This window comes from Saimiri boliviensis, chromosome 4 (genome assembly GCF_048565385.1).
Source record: "Saimiri boliviensis isolate mSaiBol1 chromosome 4, mSaiBol1.pri, whole genome shotgun sequence".
In the NCBI taxonomy this organism is placed as follows: Eukaryota; Metazoa; Chordata; class Mammalia; order Primates; family Cebidae; genus Saimiri; species Saimiri boliviensis.
Window position 1 is genome coordinate 67,345,441 of NC_133452.1, and position 22,431 is coordinate 67,367,871.

The following is a 22,431-nucleotide window of genomic DNA, read 5'->3' on the forward strand; positions in this document are numbered from 1 at the left end:
TAACCATACATTACAAAAAAAATTAAAACAATACTAATTGCACTTGAGTCTTTGGAAAAGCTCACAATGTTGTTTTATTCTTTTAACACATGCAGCTAATAATTTTCAGGGAAAAACGGTTAGCATTTCCAGAGACTAGGTTTATAAAGCAAATCTACATGTTTTGCTTGCTAATGTCTCCTGTCTAGTTGCCCAGTTGATTAAAAATAGTTTTTAAGCTTTCTTATTTGCAGTCTAAAGAGAAAGACATACTTCTTAAGTGTAGCTAAGAAATATTTTTTCAAGGAATTATACTACTGTAAAACAGTATACTACTAACATGTAGTAAAAAGATTTAATGGAACATTCTTTAAATTTTTTAAAAAAATAGTCAAGCTCTGTTTTCTAACATTTTGGAATGAAAAACTAGAAGGTAAAGTTAACATGACAGGCAAAATCAAGTGATACAAGCGCCTTTTGTAAATATGTTTTCTATTTTCTTCTAAATTTATTTTTTTCTTTAGTGCCAAATTCCTCTCCCTAATAAGTTAAAATTTAAAAAGTGTTACAATGATACCATTAAACAAAGAGTAAACATCTCTAATCTCACTTGTGGTGAGGGTGAGGGGCTTGGGGCTGATATATATATATATATATATATTCTTGAAATCAAATCATAAAAACACACAGTTACAAATTTTTTTAAAAGGTAATAAATGAATCTCTTTATAGTTCTCAAATATAACCTGGCTATTTCTTCTTTTACTCTCTCAATAGTTTCCCTTACCTGACCCACCACTCTAGTACAAGACTATACAGAGTAACATCCATTTGAAAGGACTCTTATACCAAATACATTACAGCAAAAGGACAGTTTTATCCCAATAAAATTCTAACTAATTTAAGTGTCATGTTTCACATTTTAAAAAAAGACCTATTTGTCTACATTTCTCAAGACAATTACCTTTTTATGAGCATAGTACGCTTAATCATTAAGACATACAGAATGAAAGAAAAAAATAGTAAACAATTCTTTACTTCCTCATTATCTTTATTTCCCTGGCTTCCTGCACAGACTCCACTGTTTCAAGGTATATGTTAATTTAAACGCTTTCGCCTCTCTTGACTAGACATGGCTGATTAAAATATTTCATTAAAAAAATGAAAATTTTAAAAGCCACTGATTTTCCTGGAATAGCTATTTCAGATTGAGAAGGTCTTTCTTAGGTTGACTGAAACCTCCCAAAAAGATCACGGGCACCATTTTTTCCAGTGGCTATAGAAAACAGACATGAAATTTTATTTTGAGAAATACCACAGACCAGTCTGTTGAAGTAGATTCTTACAAGTAATTCACAATATTTTGAAGCTATGAAAAATGTTGTTATCTAGAAACAACAAAACATAAAAGAATATTGCTTGATTAAAAAAATGCTTGTTTCTCCTTATCTCATCGGTTCTTAAAAGATACCTCAAAAATTTATTTATTCTGGTTCAAAAAAAAGAAAAGAACAAATAAAGAGGAAGTTAAACCAATATTGTTCTTGTCCGATTAACTTCTCAGCTTGAATTAGCTAATGAGAATGTATAAAAGACATAGCGGTAACTGCCAAGGAATCCACTACACTCCATTTTCCAAATCTTCAAAAAAATAATTTTTATAAGTGTGCTGCTTCTTATCAGATGTGTGTGCATGTGTGTGTGTATTTGTGTGTAAAACACAATTTCATGTTCCATAAAGGATTCATTAAGAACAGAGGTATCATTTTTTGCTAGCAAATATAATAATTTAATAAGTGTTGGACTTCAAGTTTCAGCACTCTGAGTTTCTTCATGTCACCCTATAAACTGTAAATTACTATAATTAAATTTTGTGATTACTGAGCTAGTAAACCACATTAGAAAACTTCTAAATGGAAACCAATCATCATCAGAATGACCATAGTGCTCAGAAGCTTATTGACAAGGCAATTTATTGAGTGGAAACACTTAAAATGACTAGAAAGAGGCAGTCTTTTTACTGCCAGGAGTCTTCAATTCAATTCTAGTGATGAAGGCAAAGAAGGATTTAGAGGCCAATAATTTATCCATAAAATTTGAAAAATAAAGATATGCTATCAAATTTCTGCTCATGCATTTATAGTTAATTGTGGTCTAAAAATAAAAAATTGTATTTATTTGAAAAAATAATTTGTAGATTGATGTAGAGACTTCTAAGAATTAAATAAGCATGTTTATCCTTAAAAAAATGCCAACTAGCCTTTGATTATAGAAAATTACAAAAAAGAACATTACTTTTAAATTGCTTTTGTCTTACACAATATTTTTCTCAAATATTTTATGCCTGTAAATGTCCAGTGTAATTTAAAAATTGAGAGGTGGAAAATATGATTTATTTCTCCTCTGAAAATTAAATTATCTTCTTTGTCCCAGGTGGATACTTACAGTCAAGATCTCCTGCCTCAATTAGCTAGATACCATATTTACCACAACTGAAAAGAAGCCATTGATTCAACTAGTTTGGTTCTACTAATGATACAAACTAATAGTTTTTTCTGGGTTGGTGACTCCACATGTACTTGCAATCATAAACATTATTGGAACTACTGAAAACAAAGAGGTATATTATATCATAAAATAAGAATTAAAAAACATTATTTTATGCAGAAGTAGCCTCATCTGCTATGGAAATAGTTTAATCCATAGTTTGAAAATGCATTTAATTTTCATCAATGTTGACTTTTAGGTCCATAATTTAAATAAATATTTGTTAATATATAATCAATTTTAACAATCTCTTTCATAGGTGACATGCATATTAGCAGAACAGCACTTATTTAAAACCAAACTTTCAGTAAATTTTAGGAAAATTGCTAAGTGGGAAGAAGAATAACAAATAGGCTTTCCTGCAATTTATTTAAGTAAAAAAAGACATTTTAAAAAAGTAAAATATATCTAAAGTTATGTTATGGAAAGGTAAAATTGAAATACTTTTTTTTTAAGCAAAACGTTGGCAAGTTGGTGGCAAAGGCAAACAACAAAATTTGCATTTCATTTTAATGTGACTACAGTCGTTTTGACATTGGATTAGTTTAACAGTGAACATCCCACAAAAACAGTTATCTATTTTTAAGTGCATAATGCTTCATTGTTGCCCTTCACCGTACGTTAAATGTCACCCATCACTGTGACAGAAATATAAAAGCTATTGCACACTAGTCCGGAGCTGTGATCAAAGCTGTTAATGCAAGCTCTTTGGATACGGTTTTCTAAAGTCAGTTAAACCACCACAAACACTATGTTTAGAACATCTTTACCTCTGAGCTCCAAGAGAAATACAGAATATTTTTTAAAGAATAAGGACTTTCGATAAGGCAATAGCCTTGTCATCTTGTGACAACAGATCATATTAGAGCCAAAATATATGTCAAGACAGTCTTGATGGACACTGTAAATAATAAGCCATTGAGCAGATTCTGGGGAGTCTATCCCCTGCTGCCTAATCCACTAATACAATATATAATATTCTAATACTCTAAAAATAATTCAAGGCAATTATATACATTAATGCATAAGAAATTCCTATATTCCTTTTAACTTAGAAAACTGTTATGTTGTAACACATTGAATATTCTTTCATTTACTATTCTAGCTAAGAAGTCCAGGTTACTTAATATTAATATTGTTTGGCTTCCTTTACACTTTCTCCTGTATTTGACCAAAATAGTCTGTTCATTTAAATAACCTAATGAATTTTTATATAATAGTATTCATATTGCAAAATTTGGTATAGTAATTTTATTCTCCACATTTTATTTGTATTTTATTTTAAAATGCCAATTTCAGAATAAAATATGCACTATTCCTAAAGACTTAGTGAATAATTAAGCAAGGTTACATCAATCCTGTTGGAGGGATATGTGTATAACATTATTCTTTCCTTTTAGGCTTGGTCTTCAGTTTTTTATCTCTGTACATCAAACTGTTAAGAACCCAAGACCAAGATTTACCTACTGAATTTCAGAACAGCTCAATTTTCTTGGAGATATCTATGGTTAAGAGAAAAAAAAAATCTAACATATATAGGAATTTTAATTGACTCATTTTATAAACACTATTATATCAACAGTAGCTTTAGTTTAATAAAATAAATATTTGAAGCAAGGTGAAAAATACATCTTATTATTAGTATAAGGGGTGAGTGCCCTAACCAGACTTTTTATATGACTGACTGCCATCTCTGTAATCATATACCTAGGTCAAAGGAAAAGAGAAAGAAAAGGAGGGAAAAACATTTAGGGGAATATCTGAGTAAGTATGAACCCATCATGGACAAGATTTCTTCCTAATCCGTCAGCAAACAGCTACTGCTAGAATACTTGGGATAAGGTCATTCTATGTCTACAATGCTCTATCCAAGGCTAATCCTTACTCTTGAATAAGCGTTCTGAGCTAATTCAGATAAGCATGCTGATTATGTCATTATGCTATAAATAATAATACAACTGCTTACAGGAGATAATAAAATGTAAAACTATATGAATATAAAAACTAACCCCATACATCTCCTTCTTAGTATTGGTTAAATACATTTAAAACATTTGTTAAGTATTCTTAGATGATTTTTCTTAAATATAAGAATGAAGGGAAATTTTCAAAGGTATTGCCAAAATAATTTAGTTGTAAATCCAATTTTTAAAACTTAAATTATAATATTAGATCTTAATTTGTCATAAAATTATTAGCATGATAGTAGAGCAGATATTCAATAAGCTTCTAATCTAACAGTCTAATGACAATTTAACAATCTTCCTCATGCCTATTTCCTTCATAGTTGTATATTTCTCTCTAGCAAAATATATATTACAAGATATTTTTTAGAAAATCATATTTAAAATACATGGCATTCATACAGAATTTGGGATGACTTAAATATTTTTATAAATTTATTCAAGGGCAATAGATATTTATTGCCAGAAATATGAACTGATTCTGAGTTATTAATGAAAATAAAATATTCAGTTGGGTTTTTTCTGGGACTCAAGCATTTAGCACAACTCCTAGTACTTATGGGTAGCCAATAGATATTGTTGAATAAATAAATAAATGAGAGATAAATTTTAATATTTTATGGGATCTAATTAGTGCTTACTAGAAGCTCAACAAATATTTGACTGAGTGAGTAGTTGATAGAATAATTAAACAAAAGAGGAAACAGAAAGCAAATTGATGAAGTGGTTTAGTAGTTAAGAAGATACAGAAGGTTAATTGTAATAATAATAACAGGAACAATATCAGATGATGACCCAAAATGAAACTAATAATGTTGAGAAATTTTGACAATATATAAATCAGTTATTATAATTCAGTTTTGAGATAAAGGGTTTTTATTCCTAAGTATTACATAATTCCCTATAAATTAATATTATGTAACTTCTGATAATAAATATGAATTCTGTTATTAAAGTGGTAGTTATTTTAGACCATTGTGTGATTTTCAACAAAAATAAAACACGTATTTGAGAATTTTTTTGAAACATAATCTTTTTTCTCTATAATTGTTATGGAGATAAAGAATATACATAAAAAATGCCGTATTAGTTTTTACATCAACAATGATGTCAATGAGTACATCAGTGACCTCTGTATGTCCTAAGATATAATTTTTATTGATAGGAAAAATAAAAGTGCTAAAGGTAGCACTAAGGAAAATATTTTTAAAATTCTAATGTAGTAATTCCATTTAAATTATAAAGGTAATTAAATTATACAACTGAAACTTCAACATTTTATTTGCCTTTGCACATCACAACTTCTTTCTTAGTAAAAGAGTTCAATACTATGTCAGAGTAGATTTTAATTAAACAAATTCATTTGATTTTGGATGTTTAGCATCTAAAATTTAACTTGACTATATTCAGACTTTGCTTTTAATCTGATTTTTCAGTTTTATTTTTTCAAATTTAGAAATATTTAATACAAGATTATTTTAAGATTGAAATTGAACAAAATATTTTGAGAAAATTCAGAAAATATTCTTCTGTGTTATTTTACCAAGAATCTCTAATATTATATTTTATTGAATATATCTAACATTGTTTATTACCTAATGGAATATCTATTAATTTACTCATAAATGAAGATTTTACACTTTCTTTTTAGTGTATGAGGCAATTTGTCAATTTGTTTTGAAATTGTTGAAGAAGCTGAAATAATATCATTTTCACATCTGTTTACTTAATAAACAATGACAAAATACAACAGTAACATTTCAAAATATAAAAGCAGTAACAGTAAAAAAAAATGGTACATTGGCTGACTATATTCTCAAATAGAATAACATAGTTATATTTCTTTCGTGTAAAATCAGTACAGATTACCATAATTATACAGATGCTGTCTACAATGGTTTTTCAAGTGAGTTATAGAAATATTTTGAAAAGTTAGATAAGTGCATATCCATCCACATGCCTCTATTTGCAAATGTACTTTTTTAAGCTGCCAAGGAATCCAGATATTTCAGTATTTGCTTTGAATCTAACTTCAAAAACTGTGGGTTTGGAAAATTAGAAATAACTAAAATTCCTAATACAAATTTCGAGTAACCCAAGAGTCTCTGTTTAAGATCTCCAGAAAAGTACTGTTAGACCTAACTCAGCTTGATTGATGCCCACAAAGTTGCCTCAAAGTTGTCTCATGACACATTCCTCTAGGCTTTATTTATATCCTCCTGAGAAATTTGTTCATTTAAGAAGAAGAAAGGTACATGCAAACATTAGGAAGACTTTTAAAAATATTTTGGAGTATTTATTTTTCTGTTTGGCCTGTGGGCTGGATGAAGAGTTTCCCAGTCATTGAATTACTCAATCCGAAACTCTTCACTTATTTCTCTGAACATATAAAATAGAGTGGCTGTATCTGTTACTACAATAAAAGATGTAATTGGTCCAAAGATGCTCAAAAACGAGAAGGTTGTTTTATTTTCACAGAATATAGAAAAAGCTGGAGCTAAAAGTTTAGGAACTTCACACTCCAAATTTTCATTACTGTGGGGAGAACCCCAAAAGTCACATAAAACGTTAATAGGTTCTACTGTACAGCTTCACATGCTATATGGCAATAGGTTTCCAATACATAATTTAGGCAAATGCAAATGATAATTATCTAAAGAACACAATTCTTAATATTTAACTAGGTAAAAATGATGTATTTGTAAAATTATTACATATAAATATATAAAAAATTATCCATGTGCAAATATATAAAAATGTTATGCTACTTCTAATTGATTTTATTCATTTTTTAACTGAATGAACTAAACTTTTTATGGCCAGAAAAATACATTACTTCATTGGAAAAAATATGTTCAATTCCTTATTGAAAAAGAAGTTCAATTCCTCACAAATACCCTTACTAATAAATGTATCCAAAGAATCCATGTAATATAATTGAAAAGACACTGCATATTTAATTTTGATTATACAGCACAAAAACATATATATTTATATAAATATTTTTATCACCATAAAAATTATATGTAGAATTCTAATTGATTTTTAATTCAGATTTTTTTTTGATTTTTGAAAAAATATAAAAATTTAAAGGCTATAATGAATATGTGGCTTAACTCCATGTTATTAGAGTAATAATAGAGTTATGAGTCCTGAGGCATAATACTAAACTTCTTAATTAAGGCAAAAGTAAGTTAAATCATATTGAAATATCAGTTGAAAGTTTGATAGTGAGGTCAGCCTAAATAAACGTGATTACAAATTTCCACCTCCAAGAATAAAATTAAGTAATATCATCAACATAGACTGAGCTGTATCACAGATTTTAAGAGTCATTATTAAATTATAAAATATATGTATATTTTTTCATTTAGACATTTTTCTTTTTTTCTTAATTTTTATTTTTTATAGAGATAGGGTCTCCCTATGTTGATCAGACTGGTCTCAAACTCCTGACCCCAAGGCAATCCTCCTATCTTGGCCTCCTAAAGTGCTGGGATTATAGGCATGAGCCATCACGCCTGGCCTGGCATTTTATCTTCTGACCCTACGATTTGAAACATGCACTATGTGTCAATGACAATGGCACTTTTTGTAGTGACATTTATTCTGTAAGAAAAATGACACGTTTTATAGAATATTAGGATAGTCTTTTTATACTTAGAATAGAAATTATAAATTAGCCTTGGTTCCTTAAAAAAGCCTCCTTTTAAATTTTAGTACTTTGGTTTTTCTTAAAATTGAATTATTAACTCAAGTTAGTCAAACATGTTATTTTGGTTTCAGTTCATCAGAAATCTTCAAAGTGAGTCAATGATTCTTTTATCATACTGATTTAAACAGCTTTTAGATTCTGGTTAGGAAAACAGTAAACCCTATAATACTTATAGCTTACTGACACAACCAGCATGCTTTTTGCCCACAAAGGCAGATAAGTACATTTTAATAAATAAATGTGATTCTTAAAATTTTATTATTTTTCAGCACCCCGTGGAAAATAAAGAACAGAAAAAGTAAAATTGATTGTGACTTTTGACAATTATTAGTTAGATAAATGAGGTAACAATTGCCAAAAAAATCACAAAAGTGAGCATGTTACCTGGCTATGACAAAGAGCACACAACTGACACCCAAGTAAGCCAGCAGAATATACATCCAGATATCAGGGGAGAGAGGATTCAGGAAGGAGAAGACGCCTGGGTTTGTACCATTGGGCTTGCGGTACAAAATACTTATTCCAAGTGTCATAAACGGCTTGGAAAAGTCGATGACCTTCTCTCGAACATAGGTAATAGCCAGTGGAGCAACTGCAAGGTCAGCTTTCTGTAGACAGAAACATAAAAAAGAAAAGAAAAATTGGTTTTCAGTCACAAGAAAAAAGTCAGTAATCAAATTAAATAAAACAAAAGCTTTACATTTAATTGTCTCAGTAACAATTATGTTAAAATTTAAAGCATTCCTTACTGTGAAGTAAAGAATCTGATTTACTTCACTAATCATTTCTGTGTGCTTCTAGATTAGCAAATCAGCATTTATTGAAAGTAGATATAGAAAAAAATTTATGGAATTAAAAAAACTGAAGAAACTATTGTATACTCATGACATTAATTACCCTACTCGCCTTCTCATAATTGCTTTTATTTTAAATTTTAAAAATCTATTTAATAATCTTTATCATTTTCTTAATATTTTCATCAAATTATAATAGTATTATACCAAATTGTTTAGCTGAGAATTCAGAGACATTTTCTGATTTTAAAACTATAGAATGTAGTTAAAAGGTTTTAGTCCTTAAATAGTTAAAATATTGTTCAAAACATCTCTCAGTGTGATTCTGTTTACTACCTCTGAGTTTTGTTTCTCTGCCTCTAATTTGTTTTATATTATTTAATGAAAATCCTTGCAGCCTTGCCTAAACCGCATTAGGAAATGAGTTTTTCCATTTTCACAAAGTTGTTAATTTTCCACGGTAGCTTAAATATGTTGAATTAGAAATGCTTTTCACTCATCATGCTATAATCATCTGTCAAAGATGAACTTAAGTTCTCATACATTGTAAGAAATAATTATAATATTTTAAAATAATGAAGGCATCTATTATGAGAAGCTATATTGCTACATTCATTTTATTATTAATAAACGTAAAAACTTTCAAAAAGTAAAGAACAAAATGTTCACTGTCAAGAGTAAGAGAAAGACATTATAAAATGAAATTAGTCCTTTATGTTTTCTTGTCTCAGTCGATGTCAAAGGACTTAAGGAAGAAACTTTTCTAAGTTTGTTGACAATACTATTCTGTGTGTGTGTTTGTGTGCATTCCTGTGTTGGTGGTATGCAGGGAAGAGCACTGAAATGCTTGGAAAGAGTATCTTTGACAGGAGCCACAGAAAAAGACATTTCTCTAAAAAAAAAAGGAAGAAAAAAGGTTTTAAAAATTCTGGGGGAGGGCATCATCATATTTCACCTTCATAAATCAAAGAAAATAACAATTAAAAATAATTGCTAATGTTTTTAGGTAGTTGCTGTACAACAGGCACTATGTTAAGAACTTTACAGGAATTGTCACATTCCCCACACAATTTACATAATATTACTGTTCCTCTCTTTTTCAGATAAGGAAACTGAAACCTTGAGAAGTTAGAAAACGTGCTCATTTTCATAGAGTTCATTAAACAGTGGAACCACGGTATAAAGCCAAGCTGTGGGAGTCTACATCTAGAGCGTAACCATGACATGCATCTCAAAACCCATCAATGGAATCATAGAAGAGCCATTTATTCATTCACTCATTCGTTTAATAATTTGTACAGACGGAAAGGAAAATATATAGAAATTATTCTAGCAATTGATAGATTACAGTCTCTCAGAATTGAGAGGGTCAGGTGCAGAATGCAGGCAGAGGGAGTATTTTCCGCAGAAAAGAGACAGCACTTCCTCTAAGACGTAAGGGAGAAACTAAAAATTGTTTGAAAAAGTGAACAACCTTGTCACAGAAATGAAGTAGTTGCTATGGCTTGGCTCTATGTCCTTACCCAAACCTCATATTGAATTTGAATCTGCACACATTGAAGGTGGGGCCTGGAAGGAAGTGATTGGATCATGGAGGTGGTTTCTCAGAACACCTGGCTGTTTAATAGTGTATAGTGCTTCCCTCTTCCCCGCATCTCTCTCCTGCTCTGCCTTGTAAAGAGGGTGCTTGTTTCCACTCCCTTCCAACAAGATTGTAAATTTACTGAGGTTTCTCTAAGCACACTTCCTATACAGCCTGCAGAACTGTAAGTCTACTGAACCTCTTCTCTTCAAAAATTACCCAGTCTCAGATAGTTCTTTATAGCAGTGCGAGAATGGACTAATGCAGTGGTAGTTTAAGAAATAGACTCCAGGTAAAACGTGGACAACACAGAGCAGTAGTTTATCCCTGTTTGGAGGGTTAAATACACAGCACAATTTATGTATGTGTTACTTCATTTTGTAATTTCCTTTTCCTATCACATATAAACCATATAAGAGAATATGCTATAAAGTGGTAACTTTTTAAAGTTTTTAATTGACAGATATAATTTTATGTATTTACTGTATACAACATGATGTTTTGAAGTACATATACATTGTGAAATGACTAGTCTAGCTAATTAACAGATGCATTATCTCACATAGTTATCATTTTGGTAGTGAGAACACTACATCCACTCTCTTTTTATATAGAGCATTAAAAAGATAATTTCACTGTCTAAGAGAGAAGAATGGTGGTTACTAAAGGAAGGGATGATTATAGGGGTAGGGGGAAAGTTCAGAAAGATGCTGCTCAAAGGAAATAAAACTTCAGTTAAATAGAAGAAATGGGTTTAAGAGATCTATTGTATAAAATGGTTATTATAGGTAATAATATATTGTATTCTTGAAAAATGGTAAAATATGTCTAATGTACAGCAAAAAAAATAGAAAAAATCAAACAACATATATTTTAAAAAGCTACATTATTCAAAAATGTTGTAATGTAGAAATATATCAATAGGATTGGATAGTCATACATTAAATTTTAAAATTTATTTAGCATTGCTTAAAATAAAAAATTCTATTCCAAATGGGAAAGAGGAAAAAAAAACAGAAATTATGTAATACTATAATACTTTTAATTATAAAAGATATTAACTATTTAAAACACAAGATACAAAGAGACACATTCAGTTATTTTGTAAAAAATTTAATGTATAAACAGACTTTATTATAGCCATACAACGTAATATTATTCAGTTATGCAAATAAATGAGCTATCAAGACATGAAAAAGCATGGGGGAAGCTTGCATGAATATTGCTAAGTGAAAGACACAAGAGAATTTACAGGGTCCGTTACAGAGCCTCTGAAAAAGCTACATACTTTAGGATTCCAATTAATGACATCCAGGAAAAGGCAAAAGGATAAAGACAGTGAAAAGATCAGTGGTTGCGAAGGATTCAAGAGGAGTGAGAGAGTGTTGACTATGTGGAGCACAGAACGATTTTAGGGTGGTGAAACTATTCTGTAGGATGCTATAATGGTGGATACATAATATTAGGCATGTATCAAAACTCATTAAAATTGTGCAATACAAAGAGATAATTCAACTGTAAACTATGGACTTTAATCATAAATGTATCAATAATAAATCATCAACTATAACAAATGTACCACACGAATGGAAACTTAGTAATTGGGGAAAATGTGTATGGAAATGGGAAGGGAGAGGATCCAGTAAAGTCTACTTTCTGCACAATTCATCTGTACATCTAAAATTTCTTTAAAAAATAAATTATACATTATTAAATAACAACAGGTTGTTTTTACTATATCCTCTGTTAGCAGATGTATTGCACTATAACAATGTTGCTTATGTTTGCAGCTTGAAGAATGGGTCTAAAAGGGCAAAACCCCGGATTAGGTGGGTGGAAGGGGAAAGAAAAATGAATATCATAGTATAGCTAGAATTACTGTGCCCATTATGAGGCAAAATGTGCTATATTATTTGGAGGCTTTTCACCTCTATTCATAATCACTACAGCCCTACCAAATTTGTAGTGTGATATTTCCTTTTAACAAATGAAAAACAAAAACAGAATAGCTAACCTGAAACATGAAATCTTAAGGAAAGTATGGCTCCAAAGATGACTTAATGATGCTCATTTCCCACTATTTTTCTGTACAACCATTCAAATATATCACACCTATTTCTGTTGCTCTACTGGTTTTGTTATTTCCCTTCCCAAAATGATATTCCTCTTTGTCTACTACTCAAATTCTGTAAGACACGTATGTGGTTCTTTTCCTCCTGTGTATACTTCCCTGAATACTCTAACCATGTTAATTTATCCTCAGTGAATTCGTATATAACTTATAAACTGAATCCTGTAATTTAACATGTAGCAATATTTTATGTTGTGTTATTTCTTGTTATTTCACATATAAGTCAACCAATATGATATGAGAAATCTGAATATACATATTATTGTAACAGTATTCTCCCAGTTCCTATGAGAGTATAAACACTTGAAAGCCTGCAGGCATATCCTTCAATCAAAGCATGTAACTCTAAACTGAGGGAATGGTAAAGTTTCCCGCCCCAGAAATCTAACAAAGACACCTACACAGCAGCTATCTTATTAAATTAATAAGCATTAATTTAATATTCTATCATTCTATGTGAAACTCTTCCAAATTGTCTTATTCATCTTTATGATCATAATGAACCTAACATCCCTGAGGCACTGGATAAAATTTGACACCAAGGAACTGCATAGTAAATGTTTGCTGAGTACAGTTACAATTTAACTTAGTAAAATTTTCAAAGAAAACCACTCAGATAATTTTTAAATGAAACATTTTTCTAGTCTTACTATAGAAATAAAATTTTTTTATACAATAATATAATTCCAATTGAACTAACTATCTAGATAGAACAGATTAATTCTTTTTACAGTTACATAGCTAATAGCAATCCACTGGTTAAATCCTATAAAGTAGTGGTAAAAATTATTGGTCTAATTTCTGAGAGCTTAAACAAAAAATTAGATAACAAAACATATCTTTGTGAATGGCACAATGACTCCAAATTTGAATATGTTGTGAAACTTTCTTCTTTATGAACTCTTAGAAATCTAAGAACATAATTATCTGATTTTTGTAATACATGATCTCGTCAGTGAAACATCTTGTACATACTTCTAGAGGTTCTTGCAATTTAACACTAGAAGACCAGTTCTAAATGTTGTTTTCTTTTCCATGATGTTGTTAAATGCTTAATAAAATGGGCAAAATAATTAAAGCAGTAAGTTCTTATGAATAAATTGGTAACATTTATTCTGATTAACTACGACACTTAAGCTAGTTAATTAGGCGTATTCAATGTAATGTCACATGTAAGTGATAACAGCATATTCCTAGACTCTCCACAATGCATAATGTTAAATAAATTGTCTCTGTGTGCACTTGTAAGAAAACACAGTTCACTTTTTGTACATACGGCATACCACCTCTGCCACTATCAACCTAGTCACATTGCCTGAATTCTTAAAATGGCCTCCAACTGGTCCTCTATTTTCATTCTTGCCCAACTAGAATCTCTTTTCCATGCAAACTCCAGAAGGTTCTTTCTAAAACACATACCAGATTATCACTTTCTGCTCAGTATCCTCCCATGAATTCCAGAACATGTTTTATGACAAAGCACTACAATATATGGCTTTATCAACATTAGTTCCATTACTCTTCTGGTCTTTCTCACTGTTGTTTCAACACTCTGCCTGCCTTGCTAATTCTCAAACGAGTGTACACATTCCTTTCTCCAGGGTTTCCGTTTGCTGTTCCCTCTCCCTGGAAAGCTTGTCCCTTATACATACAAATGGCTTATTCTCTCATTTCATTCATGTGCTTTCTTTGATGTCACTTTTGCCATGGGGGTTTCCATAGCATAGTGGTTATCCCATTTGCCTGGCAATTACTGGAAGGGGCCTTTCCTGAACACTCATTCTATCACTCTTTATCTCCACACAGTAGTTTCATTTTCTTCATGAAATATGCCATTAACTGACATTGTCACTTGTCAGCCTTTTTCTATTAGAATGCAAGTTCCTTTTGAGTAAGCAGTTTCTCTACTATTGTAACTGTGTTGTCAGTGTCTAGTACAGTGACTGGCACAGAGTTGTCACTAAGTAACTAGTTTTGAATGAATGAAACTATTATTATTGCTAATTCTACCCTCAGGACACCCCCTTATCTTTTTACCAAAGAGAATACTCTTGAGATTTGCTTTTATTGAACTTTTTCTCCCAAAGACTTCTTTTAGATTAGCTGTTGTGTATTTTTGTTGTAAAGACTATATAGCAGTGAAAGTTCAGATATTTAATGAAAACATCCTTGAACTTCATACCTCCCCTCACCCCACCAACTTCGGCCCACTGTTTCTGTTGAGGTCTCCATCTCTGACAGCATAAATGAGAGATGCTGGAATGCATAGTTAATACTAGGATCATATGAAAAGATAAAAAATAATTTTAAGGAATGAGATTTTTTTTCCATGTGCATGATTTCTAATTTTTGTTATGATAAATAATGGTAAATAACTGCTAAAATATTTCACAGATATCTCTGTGATTAACTGTGTTTTAGTTATTACCATAAACAAGTTAACACATATGTCAGTACTTATGAGGTGTTGTTCAAGAAAAATATTGATGAGATTAAAGTTACAAGTTTTAAAATATGAAAAAAATTAAACTTGTATATTGAAATATTGTATATTGAAATTATATATTTCCATACTATACAAAACCTAATATGTATTTGCAGTTATAAAAACAGAAACTTATGTTTTAGAAATATGAATTTAGCTCATTTTCACCAAACCAAGTGATTAGCACAGTGTCCAACAAAAAGTAAAGTGGGCAATTGAGTTATAAGATGCAGAGATTTCTCTCACACTTGTAAGGCCAGAATAGAAAATAATTTAAAGAAAGAAAAAAGTAGATTTAGCTGCTGCCTCAGCACCTGCTGCTTGCTAATGGTGAAGGAAGCCTGCTGATAATTTCAAATAATACTGAGTAAACCTACCAAACTCGCTATTAATAATAATGAAAAATAAACTTCTCAACTGATATCTTCAGAAGAACCATGGCTCTAAAATGTTTCTAAAGCTTTGGGGGAGGAGATTAATTGTTTGAGCTTAGTTTTGTTTTGTTTTGTTCCCCATTCAAATCTGATTTTGTTGTACACTCTCAATTGTATGCTTCATAAATATTAATACTCCTCTATACTAGAATTATTACAATATTTCCATGGAATGAATGTTGATGTCGTTTGGCTGTGTTCTCACCCACATCTCTTCTTAAATTGTAGTTCCCATAATACTCAGGTGTTGTGGGAGGGACACAGTGGGAGATAACTGAATCATGAGGGTGGTTTCTCCCATACTGTTCTCACAGTAGTAAATAAGTTTCATGAGATCTGATGATTTTATAAGGGGTTTTCCCTTTCACTTTGCTTTCATCCATTCTTGTCTTGTCTGCCGCTATGTAAAATATAATTTTTGCCTTTCCCCATGACCGTGTGGCCTCCCCAGCCACATGGAACTGAATCCATTAGAATTCTTTTTTCCTTATAAATCACCCAGTCACAGGTATGTCTTTATCACAGCATGAAAATGGACTAAGACAAATAAATTTACTTATTTATTTATTTTTAGGTACAGGGTCTTGCTCTGTCACCCGGGGTAGGGTGCAGCAGCATAATCATAGCTCATTACAGCCTCAAAATCCTGGACTCAAGGGATCTTCCCACCTCAGCCTCTTGAGTAGCTTGGACCACATGTGACCAATTTTTCTATTTTTTTTTTTTTTTAGAGATATGGTTTTGTATTGTTGACCAGGCTGGTTGAAATTTATATTTAATGTTCTAGACAAGTTTTGTTCCCTAGAAAAGTATCTGTATGTAGAAATGTCCTATTTTCTTCACATTGATAATTTCTGAAAGATGAAACTCTTATTTAAAAATAATCTGAGATCTTGCACATCAATACTCTAAATATGTATTATTTTTTCTATTATTATAATAGTTATTACTATGTCTGTTATTATTTTTTTTGTTCATGAGCATAGGATTGCACTAACTAAACAATATTTCTAATATTTTCTCTTTCTGATTTAGATTTTACTGGTTTCCTGATTCTGAGTTAATTAGCATCTTTTGAAACCATAATTTAAGTGAAAAGAGTTATGCTGCCAAAGACAATTACCAATACATTAAAAGATATTCTGTTATATTCTATAATGATTATAATTATATTTAAATATACATAAAACCAAAACAAGGCTATTACTTAAAACATAATATTATTACATATTTATCAAACAAGTGCTTGGAAAAAAAAGTGGTTCCTTGAAATAAATTTATATGCAAACATTCAAAATAGAAAATTAGAAATAACTCAAAGTGTTACTAAAAATCTCAGGTTACTTCTTAAACCTCTAAAACATTTATACAATTTCTTGTTATTGAATTTAAGATACTATTTCACTTACATATTTTCTGCTAAATCCTTTTAAAACCTTTTAAATTTCCCAGTTCAAATGCAGTAAGACCATAGTTGGCAGACCAAGAAACAACTACTACACTAAAATGGATGACTATGAACTACAGGGAACCTACTTAATGGAATCTCGAACTTATAATTCGGCTCTAGTAAACCTTTCTTTAATGTATAATGGATTAAGCATGTTAAATTCCCAGAGTCTATTTAAAATAATAGTTAAATGATAATTGTTGTAGATAATTGATGCTATAAAATTTTCTGTTAAGATTAGATTACTTTACAACTGCACATTAACTTTATTTAAAATACAGTTTACAATAACAAACATTCCTTGACAAAGGATTACTGAAATTCAACTATGCACCAGGTCTGGGGCCACATATTAGAATCCAAAGGTGTTTATAACTGTCTCATTTCCCAGGTGTTCACAGCAGCATAGGAAATATTAACATGGAAACTAATAATCAATAATGTGAAATAAGTAGTTTAGTTGATGCATGTATAAAATAGTTGTGCTACAATTTTATTGACTTGCTCAATTATTGCTGTAATAAGTTAACACAAACATAAATGTATTAGTAAGATTTGTATTAATTCTGCAAATCCTGGAGTAGCAATGGGGCCAATGCACAAAGTTAGCATTAATGAAGGTGCAATGAACTCAAAAGGGAAAAGTGACAGGTATTATGACCCATCTTACAGCTCCAGTTAACATACTGCTAATTTCTGAATTTTTTTAAAAAAAACTATGATGAAGGCCGGGCGCGGTGGCTCAAGCCTGTAATCCCAGCACTTTGGGAGGCCGAGGCGGGTGGATCACGAGGTCGAGAGATCGAGACCATCCTGGTCAACATGGTGAAACCCCGTCTCTACTAAAAAATACAAAAAATTAGCTGGGCATGGTGGCGCGTGCCTATAATCCCAGCTACTCGGGAGGCTGAGGCAGGAGAATTGCCTGAACCCAGGAGGCAGAGGTTGCGGTGAGCCGAGATCGCGCCATTGCACTCCAGCCTGGGTAACAAGAGCGAAACTCCATCTCAAAAAAAAAAAAAAAAAAAAAAAAAAAAAACTATGATGATAAGTTTACAAATTAAAGCAGACTTTAGAGGGGTTCATTTTTCAACAGATAGAAATAAGAAGAGTTAAAGAGTGGATAACACTTGCAAGCCATGTAAGTAAACTAGAAGGCACTTGTGGCTCCTATCTTCTATTCTCTTTCCTAGCTAAAATAGAAATAAACATTAGATGATTTTCCAGTGTAGTCTTATTATTCTTACCTAAAAGCATTTATTAAGCTGATTTAAGTATTGTAGGAAAAAAAAAAAAGTAACAGGATCTTTAGTATATTGTCCAAGAAAACAAGGTAACTTTTTACTACACAGACTCTACCTTGCCCAGACTTGCTTTTCAAATGGAATCATATAACATGTTGAATTACTAAGCAAACCTATCTTTGAATGGGTCAAATATAAAATACAAATTTACTTGTTTCCCATATATTCAAAATCTGTATACTCTATGCTTATACTTAGAAAAAATGCAAAATACATATTTGTATTCATTAAATAACTAAACTATTAAGAAAGTACACACCAAAAGAAGAAACTCCATGTAATAAAAATACATATATGCTAGTTACTATAAGTGTTACATGTAGATATCTTTACAATCAGCATTTTTTTTGTTCTGGTTCTCATGACCAATAGGATTCCCTGAATCTGAACCTTTAAATTTGTTAAGGGTTAAACGTAACTATGTTATTCAATATTTGTTCAGCCTTTTGAAGTATGAGGGAACTTATAAACATGCCTTCTAGCAAATACTGAATAACACACTTATGACTGAACCTTTTCAAAATTTACTGTAACCGTGAATACCTGGGCTCAAAGGATCCCACTGCCTCAGCCTCCTGAGTAACCAGGGCATGGACCATCATGACTGCCTTGACTGGTTTTGTTTCGTTTTTGAGATGGAGTCTCATTAATGTTTCTTTGGCTGGTCTAGAACTCCACCCTCAAGTGATTTTCCCACTTCAGCCTCCCAAGGGGCTGGGATTAAAGCTGTGAGGCAGTGTGCCTGGCTCTTCCCTTCCCTTCTTTTATTCTTTCTTTCTTCTTCCTTTATTTCTCTATCCTTTCCTTTATTTCTCCTCCCTGAAAACCACGTATAATTTTTTTTAGTTAAAAAACCTATAAAATTAAGTGTCTAATAGCAGATGTAGAAGGACTTAAGAGAAAGATCATAAACAAAGCACTTTTTCTATTAATGTGGACCACTTACTATTCCAGCCTTCCAGAGTATTAAATATATACATATTACTTAACTCCAATATGTCACAACTAGAATTTTTAAGAAATAAAGTTTGTAAGCAAAATGATACACAAAAGTGTTTTTCCAAGATCATCTGTAATCTGGAACTGTGCCCCAAAAAGGAATGGCTACAAGAAAAAATTACCTGTCACTCTTAAGCAGCAATTTATAATGTTTCTGTTGAAATGTAGGGGACACTGATAATGATGATAAATATTAAAACATGCAGTATTAGACACCAATTCTACTACATAAAAACATAGATGGGAAACCTGTAGATTAATTCTTGAAATATATCAACTGATCGCAAATGAATGAGCACTTAGATTCCAATTCAAACAAGTAAATTATAATGAATTAATAATTAATGACTATAAGACATAAAAAGGTATTTGTTGATACTTTATGTCATTAGGAATTGAAGTTTTTAACAATAGGAAAATAATCATGTGGTTTTTTTTTAAGTCCCTCTCTTTTTAGTCCCACAACATGGTCTTGGATTTGCTTCAAAATAGTACAGTAAGGACAAAATTGGTGGGAGAAAAGATGAAATGAGATTGACCACCATTTTATTACGCTGGAAGTTTGGTGATGGGTATATGACACTTCACTTTATTTTTCTATTTGCACATATCAGAAAAGTTATACAGTATGTTTGAAAAGTATAGAATTAATAATGGAAAGAAATCAAGCAATGTTAATAGTATTTATCTATGGTTAGTAGAATTATGGTTGTTCTTTCATATATTTCTATATTGTATAATTTTTATAACATGAAAATATATTCCCTTTTTCAATAAAAATGCAATACATGCCTTTTAAATTCATCTATTCTATCTTGAAAAATTTCATTAATCAAACAAAGCACAATTATAAACAACAAAGTCCACAAAATTTTTTATGTTTATTAAATTTAAAGATTTAAAGATTGAGATGCATATATAAAGAGTTCTATTTGGCCTAAGCTTATAGAGTGACTTCAATACAAATACAAATCTTTTCTGAAAATAAACTAGACATGAAATGAGTAAATAGTTAAGTGATTGTTTTGCTTTATTTTTAGTTGCTGAAATGATAATATATTGCGTATTTGAGGACAAGGAAAACTAAGCTCCCTTTTTATAAATATATTTTAACTGAAATAATTCAGATGGGATCTTTGATATCAAATATAAAGTAATATGTTATGGGAAATTGTTTGCTACTATGTTTGAATGCTACCAATTCTTATTATTCTCATATCTTCATGCAGTTTTTCCAGGAATAAGATGCAGTAATAATCAATCAGATTACTATTCTGTTTAGATGCAAAACTAAGACTTGGTACAAAGAAAAAATTATAAAAATATTAAATATACCTAGTTTCAGAAGGCAATTATCATCCCTTCACTAGTTAAAAAAGTTCACATAAATATATTTCATAGTAAAGTAAAATATGTTTCTATTTTCTCCGCTGTGAAATAATATGACAGAATCTATCAATCAATGTCTACTGGTAGACTTGGCAGAGTAGGAATGTGAAGATATTTAAACATGATCCCTTCCAGAGCTTATATACAATTATTTGAAGCAAGAAGTACATGGAGAAACTATAAGAACATAATGAATTATAAAAGCAAGAGATCAGTGGAGTGGTTAGAAGATTCATGGAATAGTCAAAATTGACTATGAGTGAGAAAGAGCAATATAGCACTTAAGAAACACAGATTCTGAACTCATTAGTGACCCAAACTGTCCAATTATCAGCCACAATTTGTGTCTATATTTGGTTACCCCAAAGAAGGGTATATTTAATCTGCCAGTCTGATGAGCAAACCAAATATCAGGCCATTGGAAACAACTCAAGAGTCATAGCTAGACTTACACGAATGGTCTTGAGTTCTGCCTACTAATCAGAATGATCACAGCCAGTTTTTGTTTTGTATAGTTGGCTCTGACCCTAGATAGCCACAGTAGTCCAAGGGACACCATGATATTTCAACTTGTCAGTTAACCAAACCCAGGTATTTAAAATAAGCCATATAAATCTAGGGCCCTGTTGATTCAGCAACTTTATTTTTAGGCTATGGGTTGGTGTAAAATTTTCTCCAAAGGGATAGCTACCAAATTTCATGTAAAGCCAAAATCTCACCGCTGTCTGGCTGGCTGAGTTTTTGAGTTTCACTGTTTGAAATAATGAGACCTCACTTTCCATTTGAAAGTGAAACTTCCGTGGTCCAAGTTTACCTACCCCAAATAGGAGTATCATGCCATAAAGGCACACAATTTCTGAAGTACTAGGGCTTCTTATTTTTATGCTAATACAACTTCTTCCACTTGCCCAACTCATGGGCTTGATGGGGTTAAAAAAATGTGGTGAAATCAACCAAATTTATGAGCAAGAAGAAATGATTTGAATTTTCAGATTGTTGATCTAATTGTTGCTATATCTTAGGTTATGGTGATAACTATGATGTGACTTTAGGACTGGGTGGCTGAGAGGTTCAAGAACCCAAGAAGTCCATTAGAGTCCAGGGTAACGGATGAGTCTTCCATAATGACACAGTTCAACTAAAATTATGAAATTGGCTCTCTTAAAGTGAGAAGCTTTGAGTCCATTGCCGAAATAAGCAGTACATAGGCAACTATGATCAAAAAGTCATTAACCGACTTTCTGTTGTTGGTGATAACATAAGAATGAAAGGAATGGTATATCTGGAGAAATTAGCCTCAAAGAACCAGGCATTTTTTCTGGGTTCTAGAGAAATCTCGAATTAAAATAGCAATGGGAAATAGGTTAAGCATTAGGGCAATTTAACCGCATTTCAATTTGTCTTTTAATTTTGTGTACATGGAACACTGCACTCCTTTCTTTCCTTCAAGTTGAGCACAGTAATATGATCTACCTTGATCAAGGAATGTAAACCGAAGTTGTGTGCTTTCGCTTCTGCAAAGAAACTTTTGAGAGACAGTATGCAGTTCACCATGTTCCCTCATTTTGCTTCCCAGAAATATAAGCACACCATGTGGTAGTGGCTCGATCAGCTTGGGTCCTTGAATGAGAAAATATGGAACATAGCCTTCAGCTGAC

At 31.2% G+C, this 22,431-nt stretch overlaps 1 protein-coding gene across 6 annotated transcripts in view; it reads right to left on the bottom strand.

Moving 5' to 3' along the window:
- GRIK2 (glutamate ionotropic receptor kainate type subunit 2) overlaps positions 1-22,431 on the bottom strand; it is a 721,121-nt gene that overhangs the window by 197,784 nt on the left and 500,906 nt on the right. For all 6 annotated transcript variants that reach the window (XM_010333764.3, XM_074397666.1, XM_074397667.1 and 3 more), the window contains exon 12: positions 8,590-8,813. In XM_010333764.3, the coding sequence (XP_010332066.2) occupies positions 8,590-8,813 (224 nt within the window). The remainder of the gene's footprint in view (positions 1-8,589; positions 8,814-22,431) is intronic.